The 13244-nt window shown below is 52.1% G+C and overlaps 1 protein-coding gene across 1 annotated transcript in view; it reads right to left on the bottom strand.

Moving 5' to 3' along the window:
• Positions 1 to 13244, bottom strand: part of PTPRS (protein tyrosine phosphatase receptor type S) — a 156981-nt gene that overhangs the window by 41844 nt on the left and 101893 nt on the right. The window contains exons 8-11 of the mRNA XM_031507186.2: positions 5216 to 5485; positions 1942 to 2523; positions 1004 to 1137; positions 698 to 842 (exon numbers count right to left, since the gene is read on the bottom strand). Of these exons, the coding sequence (XP_031363046.1) occupies positions 698 to 842; positions 1004 to 1137; positions 1942 to 2523; positions 5216 to 5485 (1131 nt within the window). The remainder of the gene's footprint in view (positions 1 to 697; positions 843 to 1003; positions 1138 to 1941; positions 2524 to 5215; positions 5486 to 13244) is intronic.

Genomic DNA, 13244 nt, shown 5'->3' with positions numbered 1-13244 from the left:
AAACACCTCATTTAAAAGCAAAGATCTGTGAAAAGCCCAGGTTGAGATATTGCCATCCAGGGTTATTGTCCCCAGGGCAACAGCGAAGGGAGACAATCCATTAAACTAAAACCAGCACGTTTTGAGTTGCATACGCTCCATCCTGGTGTCATCAATATCCCCCTCCTGGCCTCCACAGGGCTCCTCTCTCCCGCTCTGCTGGAGCCCAAACGGGACCATTCCCAGAGCTCCAGGCCTTCCTCCCCTTGGCTGTGGAGGTGCTCATGGCAAAGAGCATGGGGACTGCTTCCCCAAAGGCTGGGGAAGGTTGGGCTGGTGAACAATCGCCTTCCCTTCTCCTCTCCCTCCCGCTTCCCCACCGTCTCCCCGCTGCCCTGCTGGTGCCCCTTCCTGACAGCTCGTGCGGGCTGTGGCTGCCATCCCCTGAGCATGCTCAGCACCACGGCCGGCGTGGCCACCACCGAGCCCTCACGGCTCGCCACCCCGCGAGGACGGTGCTGCCCGGCCCCCCAGCACCCCAAACCCCAGCTCTGCTCCTGGCTCGGTCTCAAATCGCTGGTGAAGGCAGAGGGGAGCAGGTCCCAAAGGTGTCAAAGGAGCGGAACGCCAACCCCCAGCTCCGTACCCCTGTGCCCACCATCTCTGGCTCCCTGACCGTGGGCCCCTCAGAGAAGGGTGGGAAAGGAGAGACACCTACTAGACTGCAAGGTGCGCTCTCGGACCTCCGGGGTGAAGGCCCCCAGCCCCAGGGCCGAGCGGGCGGCCAGCCGGAAGACATACTCAGTGTTGGGCTTCAGGCCTTCCACCGTGAACGAGGTCGTGGGCTCGAAGTTCTTCAGCACCTGGGATGGGCGAAGGGGGAAGAAGAAAATAAACCCAAACAACAGGCAGCAGAGATGAGGCCTGCCCAGAGACACCTGCCCTGCTCCCCTCGCTCCGACACCGCAGGGAGCGGCGGGGCCGGGGACCTCCTCAGCCCCAGCCCTGCTCAGTTTGGACTCACCTCCTTGCTGTGGTCTCCTTCTTTGTAGAGGAGCTCGTACTTCACTATGATCTCCTGGCGTGGGGGGCTCCACGACAGCACAATGCTCGTCTCGGTCTTGGCTTCTGCTCGGAAGTTCATCGGCTGCCCGGGAACTGGCACGGAGAGGGAGCCGACGGGGCAGAGGAGGCAAGATGAGAAACAGGAGAAACCACATTAACTTGGCTAATTAGGAGGCTCTTGCTCTGTTTTCTTCAAAGCCTGTGTGGGAAGAGCACGTCAGCAGCAAAATGCCACACTGCAGCGTGGGCAGGTCCTGCCTCTAAAGCTGTGGAGTTACATCCCACTGCAGGACTTCAGCGTATCCAGAGTTGCTGGAGATGGAAGAATCCCAGTAGATCACATGCCTCTTTCTCAGCAGTGCAGAATACAACCCTTCCCATCAATCCCAGTATTACAAGATTCTGGGAGTAGGAAGCCCATGAGCAGCCCATTGAGGACACAGGGTTTCCTCCCATACCCCAGGCCAAAGATGTGCTGGGTGACAGCCTGTGATAAAACACTTGTGTTTGCAGCTCAACACATAAGGCTCATTCCCCACTCATCTCTGACAAAGTAGTTCCTGGGTACTCCAGGGAGAGTTTTAAGCGTCCACCACTACATGGGCAGTTTTACATCTGTTAAAGACATTTAGAATCATGGAATGGTTTGGGTTGGAAGAGACCATAAAGCTCATCCAGTTCCATGGGCAGGGACATCTTCCCCTATCCCAGGTTGCTCCAAGCCTGGCCCTGGACACTTCCAGGGATCCAGGTGCAGCCACAGCTGCTCTGGGTACCCTGTGCCAGGGCCTGCCCACTCTCCAAGTAAATAATTCCTTCCCAACATCGCATCTAAACCTCCAAATCTAACCGGCAGCTCTCCTTCCCACAGCCCAGGTCAGCGACACAGGTGCTCACCTCCTTGCTGTGTCTTAACCTGGATGGGGTCGGACAGGGGCCCGTCCCCCACGGAGGTGAAGGCCAGCACTCGCACGGTGTAGGTCTCATCCTCCAGGAGGCTGCCCACGGTGGTCAGCAGGCTGTCATCCACGTTGTGCTTCTGCCAGTTGCTGACGGGCTGGTCGGGCTCCATGGTGTAATAGACCCGGTAGCCTCGGATCTGCCCGTTGGGCTCCACCGGTTCCTCCCACTGGATGATCATGGTGGTGCTGCTCAGCATCCGGCCCTGCACGTTGCGGGGGGCACTGGCAGGAGCTTGTTCCCCAGTGCGGGTGACCACCGACTCACTGGGAGGCCCCTGCCCGATGCTGTTGACTGCAGAGACCCAGATCTCGTACTCGGAGTTGGGGCTGAGCCCCCCGATGCTGTAGCGTGTGGTGGTGATGTCCTCCTTGATCTGGTAAGGTCCATCCTGGCTCTTAGACTTGTACTCAATGACATAGTAGGACACGGGGTCTGGATTTCCAGAGTCCCAGGTGATGGTGATACTCGTTGCTGTTGTCTCTGTCACCACTGGCGTCCCAGGAGCCTTGGGAAGTGCTGAGAATCAGGAAGAACAGGCATTTAAAAAAACCCACAGATGCTGATATGGCACCTAATTGGTCTGGTTAGGGCTGCAGGAGGCAGAGGCACAGCACCAATCGTGGCAGCTCAGGAAAGTGCTGCTGGAATATGAGGAACCTAGTTATCCACTCTATTATCCTCCTTAAACTGCTCCACCAAAGGCAAAGTGTTCAGCTAAACATCTGGAATCATTAGCACAGGCTTCAGCTGCACATCCACCCTCCTGGGGCAGGGAAGGAGAGCAGCTCCTCAGCTCCTTCTCAGCACGTGCTCACAGCTCTGCTGAGCCTCCACCAGCAAGGAATGGCACAGGGCAGGCTCTGCTCCCCAGAACAAAACTCCAGAAATGCTGGGAGGGCTTCCCCTCAAGCCACAAGCTGTGTTAATCCTCATCTACCCTCTCCCTCAGCCAGGGAGTTCCCCATGAGCCTGCTGGGGACTGCACGCTGCTCAACACTTTAACTGCACCTGATGCATGTTCTCACTTCACCTGTTCTCAAGCTTCTCACTTTAGACCCTTTTCAACAACTTCTTATCGTGGAATCCCAGAATGTTTTGGGTTGAAAGGGGCCTTAAAGCCCATCCAGTGGAACCCCAGTGGGACACCTTCCACTGGCCCAGGTGGCTCCAAGCCCTGTCCAACCTGGCCTTGAAGCCTAACTTCTCTAGACCTGATCACAGTGAAGCTCAAACTTCTCCTTTCACCTTCTGCCTGGGACAGATGCAGGTGCTCACACACAGAACAGTGCAGGGAACATGATCCAAACTAAATTACAAGAGACAGAAGCTACCAGCAGGGTGACATTTGCCATGTGAGGAGACGGGAGAGTTGGAAGCAGAAACAATCTGCCCTACACAGCAGCTTTTTAGATTGAGAGGGTAAGACAGGGAAAAAAGGAAGGAAGGAAATACTTAGGAAAATAAAGAGGACCTGAGTCCAGCCCCAGGCATCTTTCTGCTGGCACAGGAGCCCCACTGCTTGTGCAGAAGCTCAGAATGGGTGTCACACCAAGATTCTCTAGACCCTACTCATTTCTCTGGCCAGACCTTCCTCAGACAGATCACTGATACACCAGGATTGTTTTTCCTCACCCCTCCCTTTCTCCCAAGTGTTTCTCCTCTCCCCCACCCATGGATCTTTTCCCACCCCACCTTTCCCAGATCCCTCATGGGCAACACCAGTACTTGGAGCAGACAGCAGCTCACACAGAGCTCTACACTCACCCAACCTCAGGGGTTCCTGCTTGTGTTTATTACTCCCCTGCTGAGGACAGAATAGATTGAAGATGGCACCCGTGCTCCTCTTGGGAATCACTAGCTGGAAGCTGGGCTTATTTCCCATCTTGCTGAGACAACAACAGCCACTAAGATGCTGGAACTAAGCTCTACTGCAAGGGTGCACATGCCAGAGATCCTCAGGGTCTTGGCTGAATCTCAGCCCTTGGAACAGGATGGCATGCAGGCTCCAAGCCATCCAAGGCTCCTTGCACAGTGCCCAGCCAGCCTCATACGTCAGGACAGACACAGCATGCAGGGATTTGAGCCACAGTTTTCTTCATAACAACCAGCTCAGGTGTCCTAAAGTGAGGGAAGGTCTCCAGCCACCAACTTTCTCTCCACTGTGGGTTTCCTTGTGTGTGGGATCCCCAAGGACATGCAGAGATCCCAGCAAGGGGCACTCATGGTGCACAGGTCTGTCCTGCTGTTCGTGCTCACAGAGCTCCATGTGTACACACAGGTAAGGACAGGGACTGACACTCCTGCAGCCAGGTGCTCACGATACAGCCACTGTGTCCCTGGCCATGCACACACATCCTATACATGCAGGACACCAGGACATGCAGGACTGTGTCCTTATCCATGGACACACATCCCACTCATGCAGGAGAACCAGGACACACAGGACTGTCCCTATCCATGCACACACATCCCATTCATGCAGGAGCACCAGGACATGCAGAGCTGTGTCCTTATCCATGGACACACATCCCATTTGTGCAGGAGCACCAGGACATGCAGAACTGTGTCCTTATGCATCGACACACATCCCATTTGTGCAGGAGCACCAGGACATGCAGAACTGTGTCCTTATCCATCGACACACATCCCATTTGTGCAGGACACCTGGACATGCAGAACTGCCCCTATGCGTGGACACACATCTCATTTGTGCAGGAACACCTGGACATGCAGAACTGTGTCTCTATCCATGGACATCCCATTTGTGCAGGACACCTGGACATGCAGAACTGTGTCTCTATCCATGGCCATCCCATTTGTGCAGGACACCTGGACATGCAGGGCTATCCCTATCCATGGACACACATCCCATTTGTGCAGGAACACCTGGACATGCAGAACTGTGTCCCTATCCATGGACACACATCCCATCTGTGCAGGACACCTGGGCATGCAGGACCGTGTCCCCTGTGGCAGGTCAGGCAGGCACAGGCTCTCCCCATGCAGACACACGATGACACAGGCACAAACCACGGCACATTCCCACTCTGCTACACGTGCCACCATCGCTCCCATGCACGAGCAGGACACGTGCCCAGGCATCCCCTGCACTCATGCTCGGACACTCAGCTCTGGCCGTGCCCGCACGCCTGCCTGGCACGTGCCCACTCCCACACGTGCACTCAGGACCCTGCTCCCACTCCCTTACATTTCACCGTGATCTGGGCAACGGCTTCTATGACTCCCAGGCTGGACATGGCCACGCAGGTGTAGTTGGCAGAGTCCTTGACGTCCGTGAGCTCCAGGACGTTCCTGCCCACGGGCATGTCATCCTCGGGCGTCAGGTCCTCTGCTCCCTGCATCCACTTCACGTAGGGCATGGGAGACCCCACGGCCACGCAGGTGATGTTGACGTTGCCCCCGGGCATGATTTCATGGCTGACAGGGAGGATGGAGAAGCGAGGGGCCACACGGCGAACTGTGGACGAGACGCACAGAGGTAACAAAAAAACAAAACGGAAAAGCAAAGCAAAACAAACGAACGAACAAAAAAACGAAGAGGAAAAAAAAGAAAAAAAAAAAGAAAAAGCCAAAAAAATAAAAAAGGAAAGGAAAGGAAAAGAAAGGAGAAAAAGAAAAAAGAGTAAAAGATAATTTAAATATAGATGGGGTTTGTCATAGTTTATTTTCTTCCTTCATTAAAAACGAAACAAAAAAATAAAGAAATGAAAAAATCAAAAACCAAAAACCAAAAAAATGAACTCCAAATAAATTCGTACTTCACAAACAATATATAGAATATAGACATAAAAGCGATATTTCATAGCAACAGGGTTCCATTGATCAAGATTAGACCCATCACAGCACAGATAAATACACAAAAATTTATTAGCAATTTCTCATCTTTACTGGCAAGAGCTGGCATGGCGAGAGCCCAAACTTCTCCTCCGTGGCCGCTGGGGCCCCCAGCTCCCCGCTCCACACCCCGGGAACCTGCTCCTCCCTCTCCCAGTGGGGTCTGAGGCCCGGGTGCCCTTCTCCTGAGGAAGAGAGAAGGTCTCCTTCTCCATCCACCACCGCTCGGCGTGGTCCAGGTGCCCCCTCCAGAGAGGGGCCCTCTCCCACCCGGGGCTGCTGCAGACATGGGGTGGGGGCCCAGGAGAAGGTTTGGGATGGAGATGGAAACTTCTCAACGTTTTGCCTTGTTGGACCCAGAGAATTCAACAAAGAGAGAAGTATCACATCCCCAAATGCCAGACGCTCCACTTGAGAAGTGAAAAGCAAAAGGATAAACGAGGGAGGAGAGGGAGTCCCCGGAGTGGGACAGAATTTGGTCGGTGTCTGCGTGTGAGAAGCGTCCAGGGGAACACAGCCCCCCTGGAGCGAGAGAGAGTGTGGAAAAGATGAGAAACTCTAATGAAATTTTTGTGGTTTTCGGGTATAGAAACCCTAACGAAGCCTCTTTAAGATCTGACACGGTTCCATTGATAGATGCAGCTCTCAGAGTCACAAACATCATGCAAAATAGGTAAAAAAGAGAGAGAGAGAAAGAGAGAAAGAGAGAGGAAAATGCAGAGAAATATAATTTCTGGGCGGCAGCAAATGCCCACATGGATACTGGATAGAAAGTGAGCGACAGAGAAAGGAAGGAAGACCAGGAGAAGGAGAACAAGAGGGGAGCGGAGAAAGAAGAGAGAGAGAGAGGGAGGGGAGGGGGAAACCCACTTTAATGCTGCATACTTTTTCTAGCTGATGTGACTCAATGTGGTGGCTCACATTGTCACATCTCAGCCCTGGCGGAATAATAAATAGAATAGAATTAATAAGAAAAACAAGGTAATGAAACTTTTAACGTTGAGAAAACAGTGACATGTTCTGTGCATCTCCTTAGCAGAGAGGTGGATGCAGCTTCCAGACCTTACACAGGAAGAACATGGACGCACAGGGGAGGCTGTGGTTTCCTTGGCTCCATTTTCTGAGCTACCTGGGCTGGCTGGAGAGATGCTGGGTGCCCTTCTTTAGTGGGGAAAGGACAGAGGAGAATGTGTGTGGATCAGAGAGGGCCCAGGGAGGGGGCTGAGGGCAGGGTCTCCTCCGACAAGAAAGACAAAAGGATACAGGACCTGGGGGAAATGCAGGAACTGCAGCAGCTGGAGGCTAGCAGGGGTGCAAGATTCTTCCAGCTCCAGGGACAGCCATGCAGGAACTGCCACAGGCAGGGTGGGTGAGGGGCAGGAGGGTCCAGAGGGCTGAGAACTCCCTGTTCCTGCTGCCTGTTCCCAGGTAACTTCTGCACAGCCTCTCCAAAGCTTGGTGGCTTTGCCTCATGCCAAAGCAAAGCAAAGGACAGCAGGGCTGAGCCTGCCATTGTCCCTCCCAGTGCCTACAGATGTCCCCTGGAACTGTCTTGGGGCTTGCTAGTATTTATCTTCCAGCTTTGTTTTCCTCTTTCCAAGGGGAAGGGCACTGCCAGGAGAGGCAGAGGCTGTTTGCTGTTTAGTGGGGCTTTGGCAAACAAAGGCCAACTGCAGCCCCTGCAAGGTGACAAGGGACATTGTCACAGCAAGGTTTGCTCTCCCCATCGGGCTGTCAAACCCTTTTCTGTGAGAACCAGTAGCTAGGAGCCAGCACTGGGAGGCAAGGAAGAGAAGACTTCCAGATTGGTGGCATTAGGAGCTCGGAGGTGGCAAAGGGGAATTCCTGCATGCATGGATTTGCAGAGAGAACGGGGGACATGCCCTCAGCTGGGAGAAGGATGGGGATGTGGAGGGAGGGGCTGCAAGCTCACCTGGCCACTGACACTAGAAGATGGTTTGCTACCTGCAGAAAGGTGTAAGGAGGGTACCACGGTGTTTGTTCCACCTCAGGCACTGGCTCAAAGGATCAGGAATGTGCTCCTTGCTCCCTCCTGCCCCTAGGGAGAACATTCAGCCCTAGCCACGAGGCTGCATCCCTGTTTCCTACTCCATCCTGCTTCCAGAAGTACCACACTTCAGAAAATGGAGCCAGGTGGAAACCACACCTGTAACAGTCTGAGACAAGATGGAGAAAACTTGGAAAGAAACAAGTGGGGTCAACATGCAGACAGATCTGGGGTGGGGATGACTCTTCTGAGGGGGGGCTGGTATGTAACCTTCCGGAGAGGGGAGGCAAGGTGGGAAAGGTGAGGAGGAATGGGGAGACACATCCGGACAAGATCCGGCCAGCAAACAGCATCAACAGCAACAAACAACGGCAGGTGGGATGCAAACACTGAGTTGTCATGGGAACAGAACAAGACAATTAATCCAAACCGAAGCTAATCGCAAAGAAATGAAACCCAACTGAAAAAGAAAGGGAAAAAATAAAAAAAGAAAACAAAGAAAAGAAAAAGAACAAACCAGAATTTAATAACTGAAAAGCATCATCTGATGTAGGGCGGAGTGCTGAGAATCGGAGTCTGAAGGGAACCGACTGTTCCTGGCTGTGGTTTGGGGCAGGGGAGGAGAAATCCACTCACAAAACACAAGCTCAGGGGCTGCACAGAGCACGTTCCCAAAAAGCTGCAGAGCAGCCCTGCCCTCCTCCTGACAGCTCCCAGGGTGCAGGCAGCCCTGGGGTCTCAGGGATCCTTACTTTGGGCTGCTTTAGTGGTTTTTGTCACCCTCCAAGGGAAGCACCCAGCACCTCTGGATGCCAGCCCTCAGCATCACCCGTTCCACAAGGTGGGAGAATTTGGAATAGGGCTGATAGGAGCCCAAAACGGGCAGCAGCACTTCCTTCGTGCATCCTGGTTTAAAAAAAAAGCTAGACTCTCCTGTGTGCACAGATATACCAACATCCACACACTGATCTAGGGTGGGAAAAGAACTCCAATTAAATGTTGGGGACCTCAGAGAGTCCCCTGGATACAGCCCTGTGATGGCTTAGGGCTGTGACAACCACAACAGGCACAGGGTTCATCTCTGGCTACCCAGAGCCATCAGGCAGCTGCTGATTTTAATTGCTGGAACATTTGCATTTGGCTGGAGAGAGGGAATTTGTCAAGCTGAGAATCTCTGGGTCAGCCTTTAGGTCAAGGCCCAGGAGGAGGAGAGTCGTGGTGGAAAGGAAGCTGGAAATGGAATCAAGACCAATTTCACTTCTGGGTCCAGCTCCACAGCAGCTGAAGGAGAGGAATTTCACAAGAAAAAAACTGGGTGGAGAGATCCCTTCCATTTTGCCATCCAACATTTTCAAAGGATCGGGAAGAACAGAACTGCCCCCTCTGGAAAGGAAACATTGGGATGGGGCAGTCAGGGCTCTGCTTTACTGACACTTGTCTAATAATACTTTTCCCAGTTTCTGGTGCAAGAAGGACCTTCCCTGAGTTCCAGGGGTGTTTGGTTTCCAGGACAGCTTTGCCAGACCCCGCATGCGTACACGGACGTGCATGCTCCATGTGCAACAGCTCCCGACAGACACACACAAGCAGGCACACACAAACAGACATTGTCCATGGCCAAAAAACTCTCAGGAGCCTTTTTTCAAACAAGGATACAGCTTGTTATGGATAGAACCAAATTCCAGGACTAGAGCTGGGTGTTTGGGGTGCAATTAAATTATTTCAATGCAGAGAAGCCATTTCAGAGGCACAGGGAAATTTCTGAAGTGCAGTTAGTTATGAGTCTGTTTAATTGTTGGATAAGCATTTCACACTGCAAATCTGCACCCCAAATTGTGCTTTTTTAAGAAACAGAACAGATCCATAACTTTTCACACCCTTGGGATGCCAATTGGTTTTGTTGCTGCTCACGGAGGCAGAGGTTGACCCAGTTTGTGTTCTGTGAGTGGCATTTTTGGCTTTTTTGGTCCCAATTAGCACGGCTCAGGTTCCCCATCACCACTCGGGGTCCACAAGGTGAGAGGTGTTTTTGCAAGATTTACAGACCTGATTGGAAGAGACACTGGGAGATCCAGTGGGTTGACTTTTGCAACACCAGAATCCATCCTTAAAATGTGTTCCCATGATGCTGCTAATGAGACAAACCTGAGGACCAACCAGTTTGTGCTGAGGAACACCACCAGCTGCTCTTTTAAATCCCCTTCCAGATTCCCTCAGAGAGAAAAAATGTTGGAGGAGGAGCAAGGTGGGTAAAAGTAGAATGTCCTGGACAAGAACCTGTCACTTCAAACCCCGATTCACATTAAACCAACTCAAAGAGAAATGCATCTTATACCTTAAAGAAGAAATTAATCGGAAAAAGAAAAGGAAACAAAAGAAAGTGAAGTGACTGGTTGAAAGCACCAAACAAAACCAAATGGTATTAAACATTTTGACACTCAGCAAGCTGCTGCTCCAAATGAGGTGAGAAGGCGGACATTATTGGCCATTTTGGGGAGACAGGAGTCATTCCGTCTTGCTCCAAAATGAGGAGGGGTAGGGGAAAGGGTGCCAAAATAATGTGCAGCCTCTACATTATTAGTGAAGCTTAGATTACACCTGTCCTCCCCTCCCAAATGTGGTCTGGCCCTGCCCCTGCGTGTCCGTGCAGCCGCCTCTGCCTCTCCCTCTCCCGTTCCAATTCCAGGCTCATTCCCCTGGGGTGAGACCTTTTGGGCTTTGGATTTCCGACCTCTGCCCCTCCACAGGATGAGAAGCTTCCCTCCTCCTGCCCATCTCCTTCCTCATTTCCTTCACAGTAAATAAAATAAATAGGTAAATAGGTAGATAAATAAAGAATGAGACCAAGGCTTGGATTTGGTCTGGAGGAAATCCATTACCTTCCCAATAATTGTTACTTTTCACTTAAAAAACCACATTAGCTGAGCGACAGGCTGGCTGAACATCTCTGGTCTTTTGCAATTCTTTTTTTTTCTGTTGTTTTTTTACAGGATTTAACAGAAAATAATCAGAATCCAATTGTTTTTCACGCAGCTCTGTAATTTTAAACACAGACTTGACTGTTTTAGTTTTTGTTATTTTAATTTGACAAGGTGTAATCTAATTTTTTCCCCTAAAACAAAGAGAACAGCGATGCAAAAGGTGTAAGAGACACAGGCAGGCAGAGATTTCGAGATCAGTACAGCACAGTGTTCCTGCAAAGTGCCCTCTATAGAGAGATAGTCATGTATATACATAGATATATACACAGTTTGGATTTTTTTTGGTTGGTTTTTTTTTGGGGGGTGGCTTTTTGTATCCATTTCCATTTCCTGATACCCTTGAGAAATCCTTCTGCAGAAACACAGTGAAGTTTTTGTTTGCTTTGTTTGGTTTGGAACTAGAATTTCAGAGCTGAGGACACCCCAAACACGGACAGGGCGCTCCCCCACCCACAGAAGTGCTAAAATAACCCTTTAAAATCATCCCAGAACTCTCCATCCCTCAATTTTAGCACCTGGAAACTGGGCACTGCAGAGGCAGCTGTACAACCCAGTGGTGGTTCTGCCTCCCTCCTTCTCCATTAAAGAATTTATTATCAATCTAGTCTAAAAAGGTATTAAAATTCCTACAATTTAAAATACCAGTGACTGTTTTGACCTTGTGGCTATTTGTTAAATCTCTAGTGCACGTGGAATTATTTCCTTCAACCTCTAAATGGGATTGAAAGGGAAAAGTTCAGCAATGGTTCCACCTGGAACCAACTAACAGCTCTAGTCTGATGGTCAAATTACTCATGTGCCGAACTTAACCCAGGCTACAGGCTAAATTATTGCTTAAATTAATCACATTTTAATCTATTTTGAAGCTTTATTTCCTGAGGTGCTCAGCACACTATCCCTGCCCTTTCTGTGGGTTTTATTTTAATTGATTTCCACTAGTTCAGCTCTTACATGTTTTGCCCTGGCCTGGTTTCATCTTTGGTCTCTCAATGAGCTGAGGTTTTCCAGAGAGCCTTGGGAGTTCCTGGCAATGTTCTCAGCAGGGCTGCAGAACCTGGCTGGGGGTGACAAAGCTTGTGCTGATGGTGACAAGCAGCAAAGGCAGGCCCTGAGCAGGGACCGGGCTGCTTTAAATGCCTGCTGAGCCATTTGCAGCTCCCTGGGCTGGAAAAGAGCAGAGCCAAAAGAAGCTGGAGCAGAGAGCAGGAAGGATTATCCCTGCAGCATCCCAACTGCTGCCTTTTGTACCTCCTGACACGGCCCCGCTGTGTGAAAAAGGGGGAAAATTCTTAATTCTACTAAATTCAACCACAACAACGTGTCCTGTACCAGTAGCAGCACGGCCCTCACTGCTCACCCCTCCTTCCCTCTGGCCATGGAGGAGCGCAGGGACACGAGGTCCTTACACACAGGCCTCCATCCCAGCCAGCAGCTGCATTTTGGGATCGAACCACAGCAATCGAGGTGGCCGCCTGCAGCTTCCCAGATGAAGAGGAGAGCTGCAAAGTGCTGCATTCCCAGGGGGCAAACCGGCTCTGGCCACAGGTCCTGGATGATGGGACTCAGGTCCTGGCTGAGGGGACACAGGTCCTGGCTGAGGGGACAAAACCCCTGGCTGAAAGGACAAAGCTCCTGGCTGAGGGGACACAGGTCCTGGCTGAGGGTCAGAGGTCCTGGCTGAGGGGACACAGGTCCTGGCTGAGGGGACACAGGTCCTGGCTGGGGGACAGAGGTCCTGGCTGAGGGGACACAGGTCCTGGCTGAGGGGACACAGATCCTGGCTGGGGGACAGAGGTCCTGGCTGGGGGACACAGGTCCTGGCTGAGGGATACAGGTTCTGTCTGAGGGACAGAGGTCCTGGCTGAGGGGACAGAGGTCCTGGCTGAGGGTCAGAGGTCCTGGCTGATGGGACAAAGCCCCTGGCTGAGGGGACAAAGCCCCTGGCTGAAGGGACAAAAGCCCCTGGCTGAGGGGACAAAGCCCCTGGCTGAGGGACACAGGTCCTGGCTGAGGGGACACAGGTCCTGGCTGAGGGGACACAGGTCTTGGCTGAGGGACACAGGTCCAGGCTGAGGGGACAAGGCTCCTGGCTGAGGGGACACAGGTCCAGGCTGAGGGGACAGAGGTCCTGGCTGAGGGGACAAGGCTCCTGGCTGAGGGGACATGTGCCCTTGCTGGGGTAATGGTTGAGCCCCCAACGTGGTCCCTGATCACAGACAAAAACACCACAGAGTGCTCTGGGCTGGAAAGGACCTCAAAGTGTCACCCCTGCCATGGGCAGGGACACCTTCCACTGTCCCATGCTGCTCCAAACTTTGTCCAACCTGGCCCTGGACACTTCCAGGGATCCAGGGGCAGCCTCTCAACATTACTATGGGCAGGCAGCTCTTCAT

This window comes from Lonchura striata, chromosome 28, assembly GCF_046129695.1.
Source record: "Lonchura striata isolate bLonStr1 chromosome 28, bLonStr1.mat, whole genome shotgun sequence".
In the NCBI taxonomy this organism is placed as follows: domain Eukaryota; kingdom Metazoa; phylum Chordata; class Aves; order Passeriformes; family Estrildidae; genus Lonchura; species Lonchura striata.
The sequence above is the reverse complement of the archived record's forward strand: the minus strand, read 5'-3'. Positions and strand labels throughout refer to the sequence as shown.